This window comes from Panthera leo, chromosome F2, assembly GCF_018350215.1.
Source record: "Panthera leo isolate Ple1 chromosome F2, P.leo_Ple1_pat1.1, whole genome shotgun sequence".
In the NCBI taxonomy this organism is placed as follows: domain Eukaryota; kingdom Metazoa; phylum Chordata; class Mammalia; order Carnivora; family Felidae; genus Panthera; species Panthera leo.
In genome coordinates, this window is record NC_056695.1 from 48,493,214 (window position 1) to 48,517,612 (window position 24,399).

The 24,399-nt window shown below is 35.7% G+C and overlaps 1 protein-coding gene across 5 annotated transcripts in view; it reads right to left on the reverse strand.

Annotated features, from left to right (window-relative positions):
• Positions 1-417: 417 nt before the first annotated feature.
• Positions 418-24,399, reverse strand: part of AZIN1 (antizyme inhibitor 1) — a 31,106-nt gene continuing 7,124 nt past the window's right edge. For 2 of the 5 annotated variants that reach the window (XM_042923476.1, XM_042923480.1), the window contains exons 3-12: positions 13,385-13,582; positions 10,937-11,110; positions 10,251-10,423; positions 8,423-8,557; positions 6,916-6,997; positions 6,456-6,530; positions 5,627-5,789; positions 3,531-3,646; positions 3,001-3,215; positions 418-2,758 (exon numbers count right to left, since the gene is read on the reverse strand). In XM_042923476.1, coding sequence (XP_042779410.1) covers positions 2,647-2,758; positions 3,001-3,215; positions 3,531-3,646; positions 5,627-5,789; positions 6,456-6,530; positions 6,916-6,997; positions 8,423-8,557; positions 10,251-10,423; positions 10,937-11,110; positions 13,385-13,486 — 1,347 coding nt within the window. In that variant the 5' untranslated portion in view covers positions 13,487-13,582 and the 3' untranslated portion in view covers positions 418-2,646. Of the gene's footprint in view, positions 2,759-3,000; positions 3,216-3,530; positions 3,647-5,626; positions 5,790-6,455; positions 6,531-6,915; positions 6,998-8,422; positions 8,558-10,250; positions 10,424-10,936; positions 11,111-13,384; positions 13,583-18,206; positions 18,374-24,399 lie in introns of all 5 variants that reach the window. The other 3 variants (XM_042923478.1, XM_042923479.1, XM_042923481.1) reach the window with 3 other exon arrangements.

Genomic DNA, 24,399 nt, shown 5'->3' on the forward strand with positions numbered 1-24,399 from the left:
CTATATAACTGGTCAAGTTGCCAATATTAACAGTGAGAAAACACAAAGTCCCCAAAAAGGGACAAAAAGATTGAACAGTGGCTTTTTAAACACAGTATTTTCAGTGAATGTTATCAGTGCCCACATTTATTTGGAATATCTATTTTAATTCATATAAATCAATTTCGTTTAGTTTTCAGTTTAAAATTATTAAAAGGCTGGTGAATTAATGGATCAATCTAGAAAATGTGGCCCTGGAAACATACTCGTGCTCATGTATGTATTGAACTTTACCCAAAATCTTCCATGTGTAATGCCCAGCATGTTATCAGATTTGCTACTTTATAATTAAGATTCTGAAAGAATAATTGGAAGTTCATAATATTCAGAGTTGAAATGCAGAATTAACTCTTTCACAATAGAAGCCAAAGTAAAACATAAGGAGGAATAAAAACATTTTATCTGTGTATTCAGAATCACACACAAATTACCTTTACAGTTCAATTTACTATATAGAAATCATTTGGGTTTTATATTTTCAGTTAAATTCTGAACTGAGATTACAATATTGTTTAAAAAAAAGATTGTTACATTAATTCAGTACTTTTTAGCATACCAAATTGAAATACATTAGGTTCAAACCTCAGATTTTATGGCAAACAGTCTTCAAATACAATACAGACATTTCTTAAGGTTACCATTTCATTCACATGTGATATTTGCTACTCTGAGCTGTATACATAGAACAGCTCTCCTATGAATATGGCAAAGTCGACAAGCCATGAAAACTCAAAGCTGTATACTCAAGCCAAGAACTCAAAGTTGTACCATCTTCTAAAAGGTCTGTCATTTCTGGACCACAAAGCACGACATGTAAAGAAGGTTGGGAAGAATTCCTCCTCTTTATTACGGTTAAAAAAAGTTGCATGTAGCTTGGAACTTTGCATAAAACCCCATATTATGCCTTGGTAAAGTCCAAGGGTAATTAGATGACAATGGACTGGGGTCTTAAATTTAATTAATAGAACCCATGAAATTCAAATGGGCATCAATCAAATCAAAAAATATTAAGCACCTACTGGTTTAGATCGAAATTTAATAGAGATTCATGATCAATTTCTTTCCACCTTGAAATCAAGGTGTAAAAACCAGCTATTAAGTGCATTCCAAACTTCTCCTATGTAGCACAGGTAGAATTTTCTGTCCATTGGCACCAAAGTGAAGTCACATTTCCTCTTGGGAGACAGAAATTCCACATCTGAACATAGAGTAAGTTAGGAAAAAATGACCCCTGTTGTTTATATTTTATTACTATTGTGATTCTGAGATCTAGGATTACTAATATACTAGCAGTGAACAACGTAAACGCCTGGCAACAACTGTCAGGTTAGTAACGCTAACTCCCTTCCCCCAGTCACAAGATTTTAGTATGAAAAGAATTAAAATTACTAAGCTGAATGGGAAATAACAAGGAATGGAGAGTAACTAAAACAAAGCAAATTCCTAAAGTTTGAAATCATTGCAATTGAGAAACTGAGAACAGGTGTGCTTCACCCCACCCCCTTACAACTCTGAATTTAAATAATGTTCCGTGCAAAAGAGCATCAGGTTTCTGGATATAGATGTAGCCCTTCTTTAAGTTTTAGTGCGCTGCAGACTCTTCTGCAATTTTATTTCCCTCCCCCCAAGTTTATTCAAAGTATTTAATAGAATCTTCCATTTCAGCCGAAAGATTTGTAATTCAAAGATTTACTAAGGTATTCTATGCATTCTATCTATACAGAAACACCTATTAATTATTACAATCGGTTTATGCAGAATTAACATTTTTGGTGTTAAAATTGTTAAAACATCATGCTTACTGCACATCGACTCTCCATAATGAATCTGAACTTCACAATGATTTACCAAACATTTTACTTAAATTACTAATTAAATAACTGAAAAAATGTACTGAGCCAAACTAAACTTAAATGGGCTATAAAGGAAAAACAAAAAATAAAAAAACCTTCATAACAGTCCATATACACATCTATTTCAAAACTACCTTTGCTAGCTAGCCCCTTTCCCAAAGTTTTAGCCTGAAAAAACAGTAAAATCTACACAAAATTTTATTGCAATCATACAAGGGTTACATTAGGTCAAATACAACAAATACTATGATGCAATTTTACATTTATTAAACTACAGTTCAAAGCACAAATTTACACATTCTAAATACACTAAACGTATCTAATGAAGTCACACTGGTCTTCCACTGACATTTGATATATCTGGGTGAAAGACATTAACTTTACAAGACTTTTTAACATGAATCCTTAGTATAAAAACTGTGTACTTGTATGTAAACGATTTAATGGGGAACCCAATTAATGGGCTTCCATCTCCACTAAGTCATCCATTTTGTTGCATATTTTATTTTAAATGCTTAAGGGGTAGGACAAACTGGTTAAGTTTAAATCTGGATACATTATCTAAATCTCCCAATTACCCCCCAATGAATTATAGATGAAAGCTGATTTCGTCTGGTCCCAAACAGCTATTACTAATAGATTTTGTTTCCAAGAGAATTAACAGAATAAGATTGTTTGAATTTGTTTCACACTGGAATGTAGACCAGACAAGCTTAACCTGCAACTTCAGATCTAAAGAAGCATTGATGCCTGTTTAAGCTTCAGAGGAAAAGCCATCTTCTTGGCTCAGCTGAATGCAAGAAGGCACAAAGAAGAAGTTCTTCATCATTGTGTCTGAAGTAATTCCAGCATCCTGCATCTCATACCTAACATTAAAAAAAAAAAAAAAAAAAAGTGTAATTCTAAATTTAAACACAAAGACCACACTACTACAAAGCAAATGGACAAGACTATAAAAATAACTAGTCTTCCAATAATCCTTAACAGAGGGAGGGGCACTTTGCTATTTACTGCTTGTTAGGCATTTGTTACAGAATTAAAATTATTAGCAAACATCTTATGTCATCTCAAATATCCAATCAGCTTTAAAATGAAAACAATACCTTACCAATCATTGAATGACATCATGTAGTAAATCGCTGGCCTCTGAAAATCATTAAAAGCAGATGGTTCATGGAGAGAATCTGCTCCCATGTTATCAAAGATAAGCCAATCTCCCACATTCAGCTCAGGAAGAAGACAGTTTTCCACAATTTGATCAAGCTCATCACAGGATGGACCCCAAAGGCTGCTTGTAAACAGAGGCTCATCTTCCTTGTATTTCTGTAGGAAAAGGTTTTATTTCTTCATTAATTTTTACTCGTGTTCATGCAGGTAATGAATCCGAGGGAGGATGAGAGCATTTTTCACTGAGTCAGACCCAATGCACCTATGAAAGGCAAGCCTGGAGCCAGGGGCACTGGTGCTCCTTCTTAACTCCACCTAAGGAGGGCAACTCCTCAAAAAAGGGCAACATTTCCCATCCTAAAGTGTATCTCCAAAACTTGGGATGCATCTTTAAAAAAAAAAAAAAAAAAAAAAAAGGCTCAGTTTATAAACTGCCAAATAAGCAGCTCTGGTATTTGTAATAAAACTTGCCTTGTGAACCTCTGGAATGGTATTTAAGTCCTCAGACAGTTTACTTGCAAAAGAACCATAAACACCATCATTCATATAATACATGAAGGCTGGTTCATCACTTCCGGTTTTTTCTACTGAAATAAAGCAGAAAAAACAAAGATGAATTTATATTGAAATTTCTAATAGAGTTACTATGCAAGGCATAGCAAACAGACTGAATATTTATAGAGCAGACTTACAGCTTTCACATTTCCCAAATATTTAATTTAAAAAAATATACTGACATACTTTAAAACTGTTAGCCTAAAAAACTGAAAAGACATTTCATACAGGAAGATAACCAATAGACATGAAAAAAGTTCCCTACAGAAGTTACCAGGTAAATGCAAATTAAAACTACAATGAGCCATCACCACCACATACCTATTGAATGGAGAAAATTAAAAAGTGACAATACTGAAAACATCCATGAAAGCGGGGAAACAATCAGAACTTGCACATATATACCACCAGGAGGATAAAATACCACTGAAATCTTCGGAAACATCTACTCTGTGACCTGGCAATTCTATTCTTAGTCATTTCCCCCAGTGAAATGAAAAATGTCCATAAGACTTACACAAGATTGTTAAGTTTTACTCATAATAGCCCACAACTGGAAACAACCAGTTGTTATTCATTGTTATTCACTGCCAAGGAGAATGAATAAATTGCATATTCACAGTGGAATATTAGGACTGAACGTGAAAAAAAATTGTTCAGACGCTATACTGAGCTGTCCTAAAATATATGCTAGAGGATTCCATTTATATGAAGTCTGAGGATAGCCCAAACTAATATATGGTGGAAAAACCATCAGAATGGTGGCTATCTGGCAAAGGAACAAAACTGGAGGGAAATTCTACGATATGAAATTTATGTTTTTATAGGGATGTCAATATATGCCTTCATTGTTTGTCAGATCGTGTATTTAAGACTGTACTCACTGAATAAAAAGGACACGTCAGAAGTAATGAACACAATCAATACTCTTCTTGGTTTTTAAAATACCACTCTCCATTAAAATGAATTGGAGCTCTTTGGAGAAATGGCCAACTCCAGGTCTGAGGCAGGGTAAGAAGAGCTTGGAACATCTTGATTTACCAGAAAGTAAAGAAGCACTCAGGAAATGATGGGGGCATGTCAAAAGGACCCAAATTTTGGGCAGTAAATAATGAAAAGTAGTAGATTACATAACCTATTGAATAAGTACCCAGGAGTCTAAACTAATATAAATAGGAAGGTAGAAAGAGAAAGCTATTCTTAAACTGAATAATGAAGTAAAAATATGAAGAGAAAAAGGTTATTTACAATGATCTTTCCAATTCATTATGAAGAAAACTCACGTGATACCATCTTAACCAAGTGATCAAAATGTAAAGTTCCTTGTATCCTTGCAGCTCTTCAAGTTTGACATTTTTAAAAGACTGTTTATAGAAAAAAACTTATTCCTGTTAACTTAAGGAAAAAAACTATAGGAATAAGTCTTCTTAATGTTGAACAGTACTTTCTACATTTTTTAAAGTAGTATTTGTCAGGAAGACAGACTGACTAGTGCCTTTTTGTTGGTTTGACAAGAGAGATGAAGACTGTTGGCCCTTGTTATGAAAGAAAGCATAAAGTACATTGTCCCCCATGAGTAAAAGTTCCATGACAAGAGACATTACAATAAAACACCGGTTCTTAACAAGATAGGAGAATCAATCAGCTGGGGAAGCTTACCTAAAATATGCTTATCAAAACACCAGAACCAAGAGTTAGATTCACGAGGTCCTTCACAACATATAAACGTCCATGTCCTACAGTATTTTACACTTGACAAGTATCTGATCATTTCAATTCATTTGTAGATGAACTGATCTAACAGAAACCAAACTATAAGGGGGCACCTGGGTGGCTCAGTTGGTTAAACGTCCAACTTGGGCTCAGGTCATGATCTCACTGTTCGTGATTTCGAGCCCTGCATCCAGCCCTCTGTCAACATAGAACCCGCTTTGGATCTTCTGACCCCCACCTCCGCCCCTCCCCTGCTCACTCTCTCTCAAAAATGGGGAGGGGAAAAAAAAAAAACTTACCTCCAGAGGAAAATTTATCATTTTCAACAACTTTCTTTGCAATGATATTAACTGCAAGTGTAAATGCAGAAGACACATAGTAGCTTCCGGGTTCTGAAATTATCTTAATGCCAGATCCTTCAGGAAAGTAGACATCCAACAAAGGGCTGATAACATGATTAACCTATAAATTTTAAACCCCACATTATGATTTCAATATTGAATTAGATAATTCATCACACAGTCATGTTCTATAATCTAACCCTAGCAAATCAGTTTCTAAATATTATAGAATGAGGGATGGAGGGGAGAGCAAGAAGGTGAATAGTAACGTACATCTAGATAAAACAGCTTAAACTATCCAAATGATAAATTCATTTGTGCCATCAAGTACCCCTAAGGGCAGAAACGCAACTGTATACAAATTTTTTGTAAATAAGAAGTTATGTTAGAGTTCACAGAATTTTATTAAGCTTAAGCTTTTCAAAGTTAGCTAGGTCTTCTCATTGTCTCTTTATCTTAGAATCAAATTAAAAATTTTTAAAAAATATTTGTTAGAGCATGCGAGCGAGAGCAGGGGAGGGGCAGAGAGAGGGAGAGAGGGAGACCCAGAATCCGAAGCAGCTCTAGGCTCTGAAACTGACATGGGGCTCCAACTCACAGACCATGAGATCATGACCTGAGCCAAAGTCGGATGCTTAACCAACTGACCCAGCCAGGTACTCCAGAATCAATTTTAAACAGATAGTACAGGGTTTATTTCCTGCCATTGTTAAACTCTAGTCTATATCTACCATTTTAGTAAAGAATGAGATTATTCCAGCACGTCCATCCACTGAACAAAGTTTACCTCTTCCAACTGAAATTCAGATCCTGTGAAGCCTCCACCAATGTCTAACATGTTCATTGTGAAGCCAAATTCTCCCTAGAGATAGGAAAAAATACTTCAAATGCTTATCCAAATGGTTATGGCTACAAGGACATTGCAAACACCCCTTCCCAAGGAGGTAAATAAGATCTGTTATAATCTCTAGTATAGAAAGGGCTTTGGTCTCTATTAACCGAAGAAGGTTTACTCAATGGTATATGTATACAGTACAGTCTTCCTGAGGTCTGTCCTGGCTTGTAGTCATATGCAAATAAATTACTATTTCATCCCTTTACCTAGTTAAAAAATGTGACTGTATGGAACTGATTATAAAAAATAATGCAAATGTTTTAAGTATATGAGGGTACTTCAGAGGTAGTAAAAACACTGGATATTAACACCCTGGCTTAAAACATCGAAATAACGTAAGGAAACAACTTACAGCCATGTCAAACACACATCGAGCATCAGACAGAGCATGTACATATACTTGAGATTCTTTGCAAGTACTTGAAACATGAAATCTGGAAGAGAGTAGTAAATTTAAAGCAACAGCACATCTTAGAGGTCCTTCCTGTAATTCTTTTTCAGTTCTCATTTACCAGACGTAACATTACCAAATATTTAAAGAACTGGAAGCACACGCCTCTAATTATCCAAGTTATAATAGCAGTGTTTTTTTGTTTGGTTGGTTTTTTTTGTTTGTTTTCTAAGAAAAGGCAATGTATGGGTAACACTGTAATTTTACAAAGAATTTAACAATGAGCTGTCAGGCTTCATAACTATCAGAAAGGGACAGGCTTTTATGTATATGAAGCATCAAGCACCACCAATAAAACTGGGTCACAAATTAATTTGAATGTACAATTTTATCTGACAAAATATAAAAACGTGTCTATTGTAAAATACAAAGGTATTGGGTGGCTCAGTCGGTTGAGCGACCGACTTCAGGTCACGATCTTGCGGTTTGCGGGTTTGAGCCCCGCGTCGGGCTCTGTGCTGACAGCTCAGAGCCGAGCCTGGAGCCTGCTTCGGATTCTGTGTCTCCTTCTCTCTTTCTGCCCCTCCCCCACTCATGCTCTGTCTCTGTCTCAGAAATAAACATTAAAAAAAATTTAAATACAATTGTACATTAATTCAGCTGAGTAGTACTAACACTTGTTAATGTTACTTATTAAGAGAAACTTAGAGACTCGTAACAGAATACTTAAGACTATGGCAGTGGTTACACAAATCTGTTAGAATTCATAAAAAGTCAAATCCAAAAAGTCAATTTTACTGAATGTTACCTTAAAAAACAGAAATACAAAAACCCTCAAATCGGTCAATATTGTTACCTAAGGCAGAATTAAACTTAACAGTGGTGACTTTTTATCCATCTTTATGAACAACTTAAAAAGCAAGACTTTGCATTGGAGTGAGACTAGCAATGGACTGGCAACTCAAAAAATGTGGAGCTCTGTGCTCCAAATTTGACCCAGACCATAGTTCTGACATTACGATCAAATCATGAAATCTCTTTGGGCCTCAGTTTTTACACACATAAAAATCAAGAAAAGTGGAACAATGTCTGATTTATTGGAGTGGCCAAGAGATTAAGATGAAAAGGAAAAAAATTTAAAGATGGGAAAAAAATAAAAGCACACAACTCAAATGAATGCCATCTTGGTATTCATTAGAATTCTAGTACATCCTCTCCCTTCAATTTAAAAAAGGGGGGGTTTTAAATTACTAACTGAATTTTTATTTACTATTTTATCTCTTAGGGAAGGGGAAGGTATAGGCACAAAATTACATGAAGGATAAAGCATATTTAGTTGTTTTTCCTAGACTAAGGGAAAAAAATACATTAAACTGAAAGTTGAATCTATTAGAGTTCGTGCAAAAAGTCTTAAATCAGAAAGACAAAGATTTATCACCATAAAATGAAATTTAAAACAAATACTCACTTAACCCCAATAATTTGGACATCAAGTTCCTTAGCACATTCCAAGAGATGCCTACAGTTCTTCAGGGTAGTGCCAAACTTCATGTTACCCTCTTCGCCTCCAATATTATCTTCTGTTGCAATATGTAGTAAGACCCTAAGAGAAGGGGAAGATGATTGGGGCAGAGTTGGTTTACATCATCATCAGCACATGTGAAGCCTGAAGATTGTAGAAGTATGTTGATTATGTTGCCAGTGCTCCCAAATCCAGCGACGGTTGAATCAGTGAACCTAATGAAAAACAATCCTGTACAGAGAAAAAACTAGCCATTAGGGCCTAAAGCATGAAGCTCACAAGGACGGGAATTTGGAAAATGCAGGAAGTTAAGACTCTGTTGTAGCAGCAAGAGTCAGTTGGGCTCTGTAATGAAAGACGACATTACTTTCAAATGAAGTCCATCAGTCCATAAAACCACCTAGAAAGACTAAATTGAACAGCAATGCCATCATTGTCTTTCGGATGAAAATATCAGGGCTTTAAATGTTTCAAATTTCCTAAATTGTTCTAGCTACCTAAATTTCCACCACTTATTCTGAGAACTCCTATTAATCTCATACATCTTACCAAAAAATTGGCGAACTTGGGAGTTATTTAAGCATCTAAAACAGTAGCCTTTTAAATACTGATTCAACTCCATTTGGTATTTCCTTCCAAATCATGACAACCAAGACAAAATGATCAAGACTGTCTCAGGAGACACACAGTAATTACAAACTACTAAAACCCAAAATATACAAATGCTGTTTGTAAAACTGTTTTCCCAAAGAAGTCCTGATGAGTGACTGATGATCAGAGGGGCCAAGTCTGATAAAAGCAAAATTATTCTTCCTATAGGTATAATCAGCTCTATCAAGAATATAACATCCACTTTACAATTAACAAGGTAAACATCCCTAATCACTGCTGTCTTTAAAAGATCACAGAACAGAAAGATTTTTTGAGAGAGACAAGTGGTTCACTAGAATTTTCCCCAAAAGGCCTTTATTCAAAGTTTTTTAGAGTAATCAATCCTGTCAGGACACCTAAGAGTACCATTAAAGTCAGTAAGAAAATTATAAATATACAACGAAAATATGGATATGATACACATTTTCAGGAACACAATGCATTAAAAACAAGCAATTTTGTATTAATACACTATACTTTTAGTATATCCTAAGGTCTTCTTGACGTACCAGTTCATGACAAGATTAAATCTGCTTTTTGCTTTTAAAAAGTACACATTTTAATTTAAAAAATCTTGAGATGCATGCAGGAACAAGTACAAAAAAAAAAAAAAGTAAACTTCCTATGCAAAGAGAAGAGTGGGCCTTAGAAAAGAAACCCCTTGAACCTACAGAGTAGGCTCCTAAGACACTGTCACTAAGGACAACCATTTAAGAACTACAGCTAAAGGCAGATTAAACCCTCAGCTAACCAGGAAAAAAAGCTGACCAACACATATCCTGTTCCCAGCATGACAACTAGTAGGGTTGATATGATTATGAAAATAGGCTGTGGCCCTGATTTTATTATCCCAAGAACCCCATTTTCTTCCTCGAGTTCAAGATTATAAATTCATATTCCAAACTGCCCTTATCTCCTCCCAGCTCTACAAGAAAGATCAGAAATAGGTAGCCAATAAGATGCTATCAGCATTTTTGATATAGGAACTTATTAAATAAGTTAAAAAAAAATAATTATAATACAAATCACTACTCTACTAAGCATTGCCTTTTCCCAGGCCAAAGACAAACCCAAACCCTAAAGAGTAAGATAAATATTCCCATGTACTTAGTTTTACACTTACTTGGCATTTGGGTGATTACGTGCAATTTTCTTCAATTCAACTTCATTGTCACATGTCATGATGTTCACTCCAATTTTTGCTGCATACTTTATTTGAGACACTTGTTTGCAAGGACTTATGTAAATGATGTTTTCTGGAGATACACCCAATTCTTGCACTAAAGCCATTTCAGTCTATAAAAATATATTTTAAATAGTGTCATCTAAAAAGCAAAATTTCTATTACCCCTTTTCATTCAATTACCACTTTATAACTTTTATTTTTTGGTTAAATTTAAATCGTATTAAGTTAAATTGGGATTGCATAAAGTCACAGTTCTTATTCTGGTAACACTACTCTGTGTTAAAATCCTTTTAAAAGCTATAATTACCACCAGAGAAATCTCCTGGTTTAGAATTATTTTGCTGTCATCAGAAGTAATGGTCTAGCTCTAGCCTAAGAATGAAGAACAAATAAAAAGTTGTTGACAAAAGATAAAGCTTTTCAAAATCTCATCTCACTGAAACTTTCCTTTCATTGGTACACTTGAAAAGTTTGTAAATTTCCATCAGGCTGCGAATTTACACAAGAGTTTAAAAACATCCAAAAGAGAAACTTCCTTGCAATTTTTCTAACTGCTGTAACCAAAAGTTAAAGTGAGTTCTAAAATGTTGCAGTTCAGTGACAAAATAATGAAAAATACTCACTTTACTGGAACAAGCAAATCCAGTTCCAAGAGCTGCCAAAATCTCAAGTACAGCTGGAGTGGAGTTGCACTTTACTGTGTAGAATGGCTTTATCTGAGCCACTACATTCTGCCACTGACTGTGTTTCTTCACAATCTTTCCAAGATCTCCCACAAAAAATGCATTTTTCCCTGTCTATTATGATCACACACAAAAAAGAGAAATAATAAAGGAACCATTGAAAACAGAGTACCAAAAGTAGTAAAGAACTCCCTTTTCCTCCATAAAGGAGCGAAAATACACATTTACACACACTACTATATTTAAGGCTTAAGAGTAATTAAAGCTAAATAGAGCAAATACAGGAGAATCCAAATACCTTTTCTTTTTAAAACTTGACTTTTTGCTGTGCTATGCTGCCATATAACATATTCTCTTCTTTGCTTTTTCTAAAAAACTGTATCAATTGTAGTGACTTTCTACTTTACAACTGCCTCAGTTTGGGGGAGTAAAGGAGAAGAAAACCACCTGTTTCCTTCCATGCTTTTTTCCTACACTGTTTAAAACTACTCTGGTAGTTCAGGACCTGATTTCCTAATACGGTGAGTAGAATCAGGAATGCTAACCAAAATAAGCTATGTATCTCCATTATAAATTGCACGTAAAGACAGGATGGTAAAACAAGAAAGCAAGGACACTAGGAACCGATCTTTAAGGTGACAAAGCTGGTAGTCTGTATACAGAGATGGCAAAATTATATTAAAAAAAAATACAGAAGTACACTAAATACCAGCTGAACGGGAATAAGGATATTCTTCCTTCAAAACTAAGAAAACAGATTTTAATTAGGGATCTGGGGAAATCTGTAATAATTTTAACATGGCTACTCTAGGGTAAGAGAAATGACTGTAACATGTCAGGCAGAGAGAGCATAAATTATTCAATGTTACATGGCAGACCAAATAATCTTATTTAGAATACACAACTATTGTTTGAAAAGCCAAGACGATATTACTGTTTTCTATTCCTTAATACACATTTGAAAATGTACATTATTGGAAAATACTGATCAGGATTATAGACATGATTGGAAATTAAGGTTTTTGCATAGCAGATATGGGACAGCTGTACTCAAATTACTCCATTCTTTCAAGATATACCATCCCTAACGTTCTAGAGACAGAAAATTTATTTTTACTTTAATATGGAAAAAACAAATAAGGCAATTATTATGGCTACCAGCAAACTGGGATTAAAAAACAACAACAAGATTTTCAGTTGTAACCGCCCTTGAACCATACAATTAGATGACACTGCTAGGAAAGAACAGGGCTGTAGACTAACCCTCACTAAACGTGGGATAATTCAACATTGTGGGACAAGAATGAATGAAAGGAGTATTTCGAAGATCATTATCTGACCCACAAAGAATGTTGCAAAAGTTAGAGGACTAAGAGAAAGGTCAGCATACTTCCACGAGGAGGTTCCTAGTGACCTAAGAGAAGGAACTGCAGAATGGTATGGCTATACAATTGACTGAACAGTATGACAAGTGTCACTTTTTTCCCCAAAATTTTGATGCCAGGGGAAAGAGATTTGCTGAGGTGTGGGGAGACTGGAGCACACCTGTAAAGGTCAACAAAATTACTTTGGTATCCTATTACTGAACACCAATAACGTGAAAATCTTTCAGTAAATTTGGGGAAATGGGAAATTAGCTCCAACAAATAAATTTTATTAGCAAGGTAATAAACAAAGATAGTTCTATTAGTAAGTACAAAACAAAAATAATCTTAAGTAGCAATGAATATGAGTCAATAGAAGCTGACATCTGGCGCCAGAAACATTTCAGTGTAAGTTACCAAATTCTTAGCCAACATACATGACCAAAATTATATTAAATATAAATTAAAATCTACTCAAGCATATAGTTGAGAAAAACGGAGTAAAAAGCCATAGTGATTAGGAGGAACATAATCAAGAAAATAGACCATACAAGAGCTGGGCACAGCAGAGAAAGAACAATTAAATTAGAAAGGCACTTGTTTAAAAAAATTTTTTTTAATGTTTCATTTATTTTTTGAGACAATGTGAGAGACAGAGTGCAAGCAGCGGAGGGGCAGACAGAGGGAGGCACAGAATCTGAAGCGGGCTCCAGGATCTGAGCTATCAGCCCAGAGCCCGACGCCGGGCTCAAACTCATGAACTGTGAGATCATGACCTGAGCGGAAGTCGGACGCTTAACCAACTAAGCCACTCAGGCGCCCCCGAAAGCCACTTGTTTTAATCTGGGCTACGAAGAAAACCTCATCACTATGCAAGGGAAGTGGGAGTGTCAAAGACAACCTGGAAAAGCGAACATCTGAAAAAAGTACTTTTATCAGATTAACATCTTAGAAATAGAGCAATGTTTTAGAATTCAAAAATCTGTAAACACTGAATTTGAGAAATGTGAAACGGCACACTTACCAGGGTGTGCTCATAAACATAATTATCAATCACATTCCCAAGGTTTGTTCCTTCATCCAACAGGCCAACGGAGTAGTTTGCATCGTCAATAAATCCTTTCATCTCAGCCGTATTCCACAAAGCCGAAAGTCATAAACCAGGAAAAACAAGAGACGGGCCACCAAGCCTTATGTCTGGGTCCTTAGAATATGCAACAAACTGTCAAAATAGAAGTTATTTCAAAGTCTGTATTATTTCACTATTAACCTTATAATGTAGGGGATGTCAATGAAAGCATGCTAAGTGCCTAAATTAGTGATGAATCTATCACTTAACACTTGCAGAAACACTGGATCATTCACTATCTTTTAATGCCCATTTTATAGTGAATGTGTATTTTATACATTTAAAAACCAAGCTCAGTATGACATAGTTTAAGATAATCCATATACGTGCAATTTATTACCAGTCAGTATGGTCACCTTATTGCCGTGGAGTTGCAGACCCAGCCTGTATTATTTGTTTTACCGTTCTTCCATAACACAATTTTCAGTGAAAGCACATCCTCATTTTGAGTAAAGAAAGCTAGAGAAATATTATCTGCAGCCAAGAAATTAAAATACTAGTCTAAGCTTCAATATACTGCCAATCACCTCCCAGTGTGTTAGCAGGTAACTGTAGATAGAGGTCTTCTAAATTCTACAGGAGGGGAAAAATGAAGTAACAGAAATGGATAGAAGTGGTAGAGAGTCACTTTAGTGGACAATCTGTAGCTTTGATACAGACTGTCTAGGTCTCAACTCAAGCTCAAATGGTACTGGCTACATCAGGTTAGCAATGTAATTCTCTTAGGAGTTAAGCTGACTTAGAGAAATAGAAGTCAGAAAGATCTGGTCGTGGCTATGTCATTTAACAGCTATTTGATCCTAGGTCAACTTCTCTGAACTTCAGTTAATTATCTTAACTACTTCCTCAAAAGGTTGCTGTAAAAAAAAAAAAAAAAAGAAAGAAAAGTATAGCATATGAATACAAAAAAAAAAAAAAACAAAAAACAAAAAAACCCAAACACTTGTTTAAATGTGTTTAAGTTGCCAATTGCCAGTAACACAAAAATGCCATCACAATTTAAAACTAGGCACAAGCTAGGCACCTGGTACATCCTAGACCATTTACTAAGAGCTCTAAAGGCTGACTAAATCCAACATTTCTCTTAGCAAAGAAATCTTTCCCCTCCCTACCCCAGATCACCCATTCTCCTCAGGGCAGCATATACTGACATAAAAGTTTATCTTTGCTGAATTCACTGGTCCTTAAAGGTTACTTTAGGCAAGGATTTAACATAAACAAAAAGTTCGTTAGCAAAACAAATCTTCCAGACAGGATACTACTCATTGTCTGGTACTGACTTCTGGTTACATTAGTAACGGGCACAGACCAGCTATTGGCAACCTATTTCAAAACTTGCACAGCCTTTCCCATGTCCTTGATTCTCCCAATGCTATTCTATGTGCCAGTGTTCACTTTCTGTGATGGCCCTCATCCTAAGGTATACTCCATTTCAATGGTTCCCAAAGTGCATTTTTGAATGCACCAGAACAAACTCATCAGTAGACCATAACATTAGATTCCATGAAATAAGTTTTTTAAACTTTTAAAACATCTTCATCTCCAAGAAGTCAACTACATTCAGTTTAGCTCATCAAATCTCCTTCATGCAACAACAGAAACAGAAAAGTTGAGAATATTTTTATTTTAACGAAGTAATTAACTTAGGCATATCTACATTAGACTTAATACTTATGCAGTAAAGTCACATTGTAGCCTGGACACTCTCTAAAGGTTGTTATACCAGCAATGATGTAAACCTGTGCCCAGGAAGCAGACATTTTAGGCCTGAGGATACATATTTATTTTAAACAACCTAACTCCAGTTACAGTAACAATTTAGGGGGCTATTCATCTATGCACTAAGGGAAATAGAAACAATAAAAGCTACTTTTTAAAAAAGATCAAAGGAAAGTATAAGAAAGAGTACAGCAGAAACCTTCAGTTCAGTTTAGCATCAAAAATCTTTTTGGTCCAACAGCTTTCACTTAATTCTATTAATAATGAAAAAAAGATCTTCAGTCTAATTTTTCAGTTCATGAAACTCCTAAGTCTGTATGTACTATATTCACCTGGGAACTTTAAGTTAGGAATTATGGACCTCTACAGGCAACTGCTGCCACATGCAAAAGTCGTTTACAGTCACAATGATATGTACCTCAATTTCCTATAGCTGCAGTCCTTACAGAAAGGGTGATTTTCCTCTAGTAGTAGGATCCTCAGTACTTACAAAAACATCCATCTTACCTGCTGAATGCCTACATTCTTAACAGCAAAGATGTTATGGCAGTGTGCCAAGCACTGTTGTAAGTACTTTATCTATATAATTAGATCTCTAACCCTTAAAAAAAAAAAACCGTAATAATGGTACTGCCCACATTTTAGAGGTTAAGACACTGAGGCACAAAACAATTAGCTCCAGAGAGGCTGACAATCAAATTATGTTTAAAAGGAAAAAAGTCTCTCCAGCACCCCTAGAAAATACAGGATTGCTTTTTTGGAACTCCAACTTACATACAGCATAAAAACATCCTATTACGCTTATTCATAGCCTTTTAGCCTCTATGACTAGTCTCTAGATTTTAACCTTGCTGTTCTTCTGTATCTTTGGTCTAATTCTCAGGCAAACCCCAAATTTGAAATTATTTTTCCTTTTTTATCCATCATATCAACAGTTTACATGAAACGACGTGCACCCATTTTGACAAACATATATTATCTGTGTAACCACTAACCATAAAGGTAAGTTCCCTCGTGTCCCTTGGTAAATCCCCAAATCCGCTTCAGGTAACCATTGAGCTCTTTCTGCCACTATAGATCAGACTTTTGTAGAAGTGAAATAATTTTAAAACTAAAACAGTTGACAAGTAATGAATAACATGAACCAAAATACTGGACTGCTCTAAAGGATACAATGCTTGTGGAATGGCTGTATTATTATCATTGAAATCGAACTCTCACTTCAAAAGTAACCCTAGTGTTCATTCACCAATCCCTAGTTGATTCACAAAAGGACTCAGAAGGAAAAATAAAATTCATTTGCTACACTGGCTGTACTTAATGAAAGAATTAAGGGACTAACACACCTAAACCACTAAAACAGATGTAGTACATGTAATATTTGATTTCCTTATTTACACTGAGCACTGCAATAAAATTGTTAGGCCGACACTAATAAAACCTATACATAAAAGATAGTGAGCATAAGTGAGCTCTATCTCTTCTTATATGGTCCCTGAAGGTTTTGATACCCCTTTATTTCCTAGCTCAGAATAGGTGCTCACAAACAGATGGGACAAAGGACTTCACAACTCTTAAGAATGGGGAGTTCTTAAACTTAGGGTTGGCTTGTGACAGCAATGAACTCCTTCAACTTCCAAGTGTGTTGAAAAAGATGGTCCAGTCCATCTTTCACCTTCTCAAAAGGAGCCCAAAACTTGATACAATAGTGACCCACATGTAAATGCAAAGCTCAAATGTCAGTTACCGTTAAAAGCTAAAAGTTAACATGCAGGAAAAACTAATTCTGCTATAGAATCTGCAAAAGATAAAGGCCTTCAGGAGAGAGGTTTTCTAACACATCTTAAGCCGACAAACCCTTTGTTCACATGAAATGTCACCTGGAAACCCAGTATTTCCAACAACTGAAAAGGCTGAAGTAGGGGATTATGGGTAGGCTGATCTTCTTTCCTACCTCTAATAATTATGCCCCTCTCACTGAAAGAGTCCTAAAAGTAGTTCATAATCCTACCTCCAGAAGCCTTTGACTAATTTTCTTAACATGTTAGCAAAAAAATATTTAAAGCTCCACTACCTCAAAAAGGTTTATGTTCCACATTTCTGCCTTAGAGCACTAAAAAAATACTTCGCTAGTTTCCCAAAAAGCATTTGAAGTTACTTGGTAACAATACATTAAACCAAAAATCTATGACACATACATACAGTATGTTCTATGCACCCAGAATGAAAATAAGTGTGTATGTGTTGTGGGTGAGCAGAGTTTGTATTGTATGCCAGATCACCAAGTTAATCCACCTTAATTTTAAACACCACAGGGAATTTCCAGACACCTCTCCATTAAGAATGGACTCAAACCCAGGTAATGCCAAACTTCCCCCCAATGCACCAATCCTAGGTATAATTTCCAACAGACATTGCACCATTTTTTATGGCTTATAAATCAAAAACGGGACTGACTTACTGGCTCCAACACATTACGACCCGCTATATACTATGGTCTGGTGCTGCTAGACACTGAAGTATTTACATTAAACTTCAAAAAATCTACCCTATATAAATCTTAGATTCTCTTCAACTGGAGCAAATTCATTTTCCATAAAAGCTCTCAAGTTTATTTTCATCAACAGATACTAGGAAGTATTCTCTACTTCAAGCCTTTAAGCCATGTTCACAACCAAACACCTTATCAATATATGGTGAAAGCAAGCTGTTTATTACACTAGCACAATGGCTGTAATCACAATACTACTTTTGTAAGGAATTTCCTCTTGGATAGCATAGCTGGGAAGAAAAAAAATGTTTAACATTCCTTATTTACACCTTGGTGTTTTCTGGTAATACATCTTTTAATGAAGAGCTGCCAAAGAAACAAAAGGCTCCAAAGAACTGCACACAGCTCCCTGGAGCCTTCCATGAGGCCGCTGAGTCCTCATGTCCATTGAGAGGGTAGCGCCAAGAGAAGTGGCTGCAGCAGCTGGGCACTTGCCTTGTTACACACCTGCTACAAAGGCTTCTATAGTTGATTGTACTTCAGAAGAAACTGATACATCTCTCAAATAATCACAAGATAATTCTGGCAGCAACAGCCCACTTGACACCAAGCTGGATGAATATGAGTCTTGGGTTTCTGAAGTGAAGACCTCCCTGGAAGTAGAACAGGGAGAGCTGAAAGGTTGAGAGTACGGTTTCAGAGACATGTAAGCAGGAAACCCAACCTTAATATATCAACCACTTTTCTAAAAGGACTTTTTACTCATTAAAAAAATGAGAACTTGAGACATTTTGAAACTACTACTGTAAAGAAGCCAAAGAGCACTTTTTTTTCTTTTTTCTTTAACATAGTCAATTGATGACTTAAAACTCAGCTAACAGCTTAAAAAGACACAATGCTGTCAAGGTCACCTCTGTATCCTACCGCTGATAGAAATGTTACTTACCACACAGAATACCTTTAGAAATAACTGGGCAGGAGAGTATTAGAAGAGGATTCTAAAGGATGACTTTGGCACTATAGATGGGAGGCCTGGAGTAGGTTCAAACCACCAAAAACAGTGCCAGGAAGCTACATACTGGAAATGGTAGGAAGTTTCAATAAACTGTGCAAAGGCAATATGGATTTTTTGCCATACTGGACCAAAAATAAGTGATGGAGAATAACAATAACCTACACAGAGTACTTAGGATAATCAGGACAGAGTATGCTTTTATCAACAGTAAGTGGAAAGCCAGTAATGACAACAGGCACCCTTAAACTTATTTTTCAGGTGATAAGGTGGGGGAAAAAAAAAAGAAAACCCTAAATAACCCTAGAAAAAGAATATTAAAGGTGACTGCTGAAGAATTATTTTAAAAGACAAGAGCAAAAATGAACAGGAGATATTTAAGGGTGGGGGAGAAAAACCCTAAAGGAAATGAGCTCAACGGGCTAAGTTTGAAATGCCTAGGTAAAGGCTGCCGTGTGAAAGGTCTCACAATTCTAAAATATGTCTTAATGAGAAAACAAAATACAGGATTTTCATACCATATACTTTTACATGTGGAATTGACAAGATTAGTCTTTTAAAAAATCTGTCTTGACTATCTGATGTAAAGATTAATTTTTTTCTGGAAGAAGTGTATGTACCCTCACTCAAGTAAATACTTAAAGGCCTTTTGGTAATTAAGATGTAGTGACATTAAAGGTAACTACTGTAATCCACATGAACAGGAAATTTACAACCATAGTAACTTCATGCTTTCTAAGCTTTTCAGGTGCAGTACAGGTACAGAATAACTCTTTATTTTATTTTATTTTTTTTAATTTTTTTTTAGTGTTTATTTATTTTTGAGACAGAGAGAGACAGAGCATGAATGGGGGAGGGGCAGAGATAGAGGGAGACACAGAATCGGAAGCAGGCTCCAGGCTCTGAGCCATCGGCCCAGAGCCCGACGCGGGGCTCGAACTCACGGACTGTGAGATCGTGACCTGAGCTGAAGTCGGACGCTCAACCGACTGAGCCACCCAGGCGCCCCCAGAATAACTCTTTAAATAAATGCACTTAATTACTATTTTGATTACCTTAGAGCAGATCTCAGTCATCTTTCCAAGAAGAAACCTTAATTATCATTATATATAAAACACATGTGTAATACAATTATTGCAACAAATACAAGGTTAAGAGAGAGAATACCCTAGAAGCCCTATACAGCTTTCCCAGGTGGCAGTGGTTGCATCTCCCATAGAATAAGCATGTTCATGCTTTTCCGATCATCATTCCCTTGTTATTTAATATTTATTGTTCTATGTGCCCCTAAACCACTGGCTTTGCTGGTTTTGAACTATAAATAGCATCCCTGTTATTCTTCTACCATGACTGACTTCTTTTGCTCAACTTTAGTCTCAATTCACCCATGCAGATAGACATAACCAAAGTGCATTTATTTTCCTTTCTGGGTAGTATTCTGTGTAGGTATGCCATTTATTTATCCGAACTGATCTATGGGTTACTTCCCATTTTTTGCTGTATTCTTTATGTTATTTATGACCTAACTTCTATTACTTATGTACCTAAGGGCAGCGCTATGCAAACTGTACTGTAGTGCAAGAGTCTAGCTCGCTGGCTGGCAGTTTAAGTAGCACTGGTCTAGGGCTACATACTAGAAGTGAAACTGCTAAGTTTTTGGTGAAAAAAGGTCTTCAAGTCTTTTCTTCATTTTCCCATTGTTTTTTGCTTTTTCTTGTGGGAGCTCTTCATGAATTTAGGATAGCAAATACCTCACTGAGGATTATTTGGGGATGGTTTTTGTTAGATCATCCATGTTGAATGTACTAAAGCATTTCATCCTACTTTTGGTCATGCCTAAACTAACATGTTTGGTCATGTTGAACGTAGGTGAACTGAAGTTCATCTAGAACCTAGAACTATACTTATTTAGGAGCTCTTTAGGATATCAGAGGGTCCTTGCAGTAAAAAGCCAAGAAACAGATGAAAAATCACATATTCAACATAAACTTAATATTAATTTGTCTACATAAGCACATAAAATCATAGTAGGGAATTACATCCTAACAGCATGATAAAGAATTCAAAATATAAAACTGAAAAGCCCCTACAGTTAAAGGAAATTTTTTATTAAATGAAAGGAGAAAGATGAGAATGCGTAATTTTTATGAGTAATCGGTTTAAGATTATTACAGCTAATACTACTCACGTTAATAATACCCCATTTGCAACGTGGATGGAACTAGAGGATATTATGCTAAGCGAAATTAGTCAGAGGAAGACAAATATCATATGACTTTACTCATATGAGGAATTTAAGATATAAAACAGACAAACATAAAGGAAGGAAGCAAAGTAATATAAAAACAAGGAGGGGGACAAAACATAAAGAGACTCTTAAATACAGAGAACTGAGGGTTGCTGGAGGGGTTGTGGGTGGGGGGATGGGCTTAAATGGGTAAGGGGCATAAGGGAGGACACTTGGGATGAGCACTGGGTGTCATACACAGGGGATGAATCACCGGAACTATTCCTGAAATCATTACAGCACTATATGCTAACTTGGATGTAAATTTAAAAGAATGGATATACTAAATACAAATAGTTTAAAAAGAGGTTTAAAATTAGTCTGACTTATAATCCATAACAGTTCACATCAATGAGAAAAGAAAACTTAAAATATGCACCTATAATGTTGGTTAATATATATAAATAAATAATCTAGTATAGGTGGTAAACTGCAGGACCTTAAATTCAGGAATGTCAGTTTTCCCATGCTACATACAGACTGCTGAATAAAATTCAATAGTTCCTATGGGGGGGCGGGGGGGGGGGGGGGCGGGGAACAAAACCAAAAGCCAAAAATAACAATACCCTAGAACAATGCTGTCCAATAGAACTTTCTGTGCTAAATGCAATTTTCTTTATCATTGCCCAAAATAATAGCCATTAGCCACATATAACTCCCCAGCACTCACAATGTGGCACCTGCAACTGAGAATGGAATCTTAAAGTTAGTTAACTTTTAAAGCTCACCACCCCCAAATAACTTTGATCAAGGTAACAAAGATCAATTCACAAGCTTACAAAGCTAGACTGTAAGGGCACAAAAAGTAACAAAATAACAAACTCCACAGCAAATTCTGAAGAGAGATTTAAAATGCATGCTTACATAAGATAATGAAGAAAAGGCCAAAAAAAAAAAAAAAAAAAAAAAAAAAAAAAGTTTGGAGAGGAGCATTCAATAAGAATTTGTTATCTTGGGTCCTTCTCCAAGTCAGTCAGTTCTAGGCATTTAAGCTCTGATCTCATAGTGGCTGAATATGGCTGAGGCAGGCTGAACGTCATCAGTGTAATCCTTGTAACTCAGTACAAATATTTTCTATTCCTTTCATAATGTTCTTCACATTATTCATTAAATTAAAGGATGGCTAAATCTTTGCTTCAGTTAGCTTGTGATAAATCATTTAAGTGTACATGGATGACCCTGGAATGAAAGGGAAGGACAAAAAATACCGTCTTCCTACGCCTTACCAATGTGAGAGCACTTCACTTGCAACAGCCTCTTTAGGCTTATCTGAACGACAGTCAGCCTAAAACAGCCTACTATTTACCTAGATTTTATAGCATGCAAGGTACAAATAACTTATTTACTCCTATTTGAAATTAAGAGTATCAAAATTTCAGGGGGCTAGATTAAGAGTCTCAAAAATTCTGAAATAACACCAGGTGAAAAGAGTATAATGGAACACACAGACTGGTAGCCACTGTTGATTCTCTTGGCTCAACTGTCTTTTGTGATAAATGCAAGAACCATTTTATGCCCTTTAAAAATTGGTCTACATTGCTTTCCAATCTTTTTGGCCCTCCCAGAGAAGATTCTAAATTTGCTCAAAGGAAAAAAATCCATGTTCCCCAAATGCTGTTTAATCCATTAGCATATTTCCACATTGTTCTTGTACAGAATACTTTTCCACTAATTTACACAAGCAGTGCAGAACCATCAAACACTATTTTATGTATGCCAGGGGATACATATGCCTTAAAAACTGGTATTTCAAGGATAGTTTTATTTGACTTTTTTGTCAAAGACACTAACAACCATTAATGAGTGTTCTGCTGAATTTGCTTTCATCACAAAATCTGTAAATTACCAAAACCAAATTTTTTTCCAAAGTCAAAAACCTAACTTTACTACTGACAATTAACAGCAAAACACGAGGAAACAATACTAGTACATACATACAGAACATTTTTCCCTTAGTTACAATAATTCTAATTTAGGTAGGATGGGTACTATTAAGGCATATGTAAATATTACCAATCAGGAGACAGAACATGAATATTTAAAATGCTGATGATTCAGGGTGCCTGGGTGGCTCAGTCGGTTAAGCCTCCAGCTTCAGCTCAGGTCATTAATCTTGTGGTTCTTGAGTTCGAGTCCTGCATCAGGCTCTGTGCCGATAGCTAGGAGCCTGAAGCCAGTTTCAAGTTCTGGGTCCCCTCTCTCTCTCCCCCTCCCCCACTCATACGTTCTCAAAAATAAACGTGAAAAAAATTTTTTTTCAGAAAAAACAAAAATAAAATGCTAATGATTCTTATTAAGTTCCTACATGAACATAGTCAACTGACAACCACATAAAATATTTTAGACAAATTTTAAGAGCCCATTTAAACAAATCAATTGTAACCTTTTTCTAGATTTAGATACAACTTACTAAAAAGTTTAAGGAAATGATTAATTCAATCTGACTTCATCACCAGATCTGCTAATAAAAAGCAGTTGGTTAGAAAAGAATTTAGTTTTCTGGAAAGGCCTACTTCAGATTTTTCCATCAGGCTTATTAATTATAAAATGGAGCTCTGGCTAAAATAACTTGAGAATCTAGCCCACTGAAAAATCCACTCCAGCATAAAGCCCTAAGGATTTTTTTTTTAAAGGCATGCAAAAGCTTTTCCACAATTAGAGGCCCTTCATTAATTTTAGATACTGTTAGTGTTAAAACACCTGTCAAATATCTTTACAGTGCTCACATATTACATCATACATATATTCTAAAGAAAAGTTTTCAAAGAAAAAGCTCTTATATAAGCAACTACCTAAGTTCCTAAATACTTAATAAACTATCTCAAAATTCACATGGTTACCCGATTTAGAAACCTAACTCTGGAGGGAAATCCTAGAGCTCAGACCACCTGCACAGAACTATTGGAAGTATTACAGTGTTCAAATAGAGTTCACATAACTATATGCTTTGCAATGCTATGCAAATGCAAGGATTTTCTACAAAAGCCAGCGTGTTAAGCCCTTTTAATGACTTCTCGTTTTCCAAACAGTATTGTTGCTCCATAGGATTTTAAATATCCAGTATAACAAACTCCTATTGATATCTAAAGACCTTTCTGGAATGTAAAATTTTCTCTTGCCATTTTCATTAATTCTACTCAAGAACCTTTGGAGCCAGTGATCCTTCCGGAATTTAAAATTTCTCAGATTTTAGAATGGCCAGGAGGCCAAGTCAACACCCTGTAATCACAATATTTTTGCAACAAAATTTAGGAATATTGGCACTACATGGGATAAGATAAAAAGAGCCTCAAGTCAGCTCAGACTCAGGTCAAGTTTTTGTTCCCAAATCAGTTTAGGTTACTATAAGAAGGTCATAAAAAAATTTTTTTAAGTAACTTTTGAATTTCAGAATTATACAC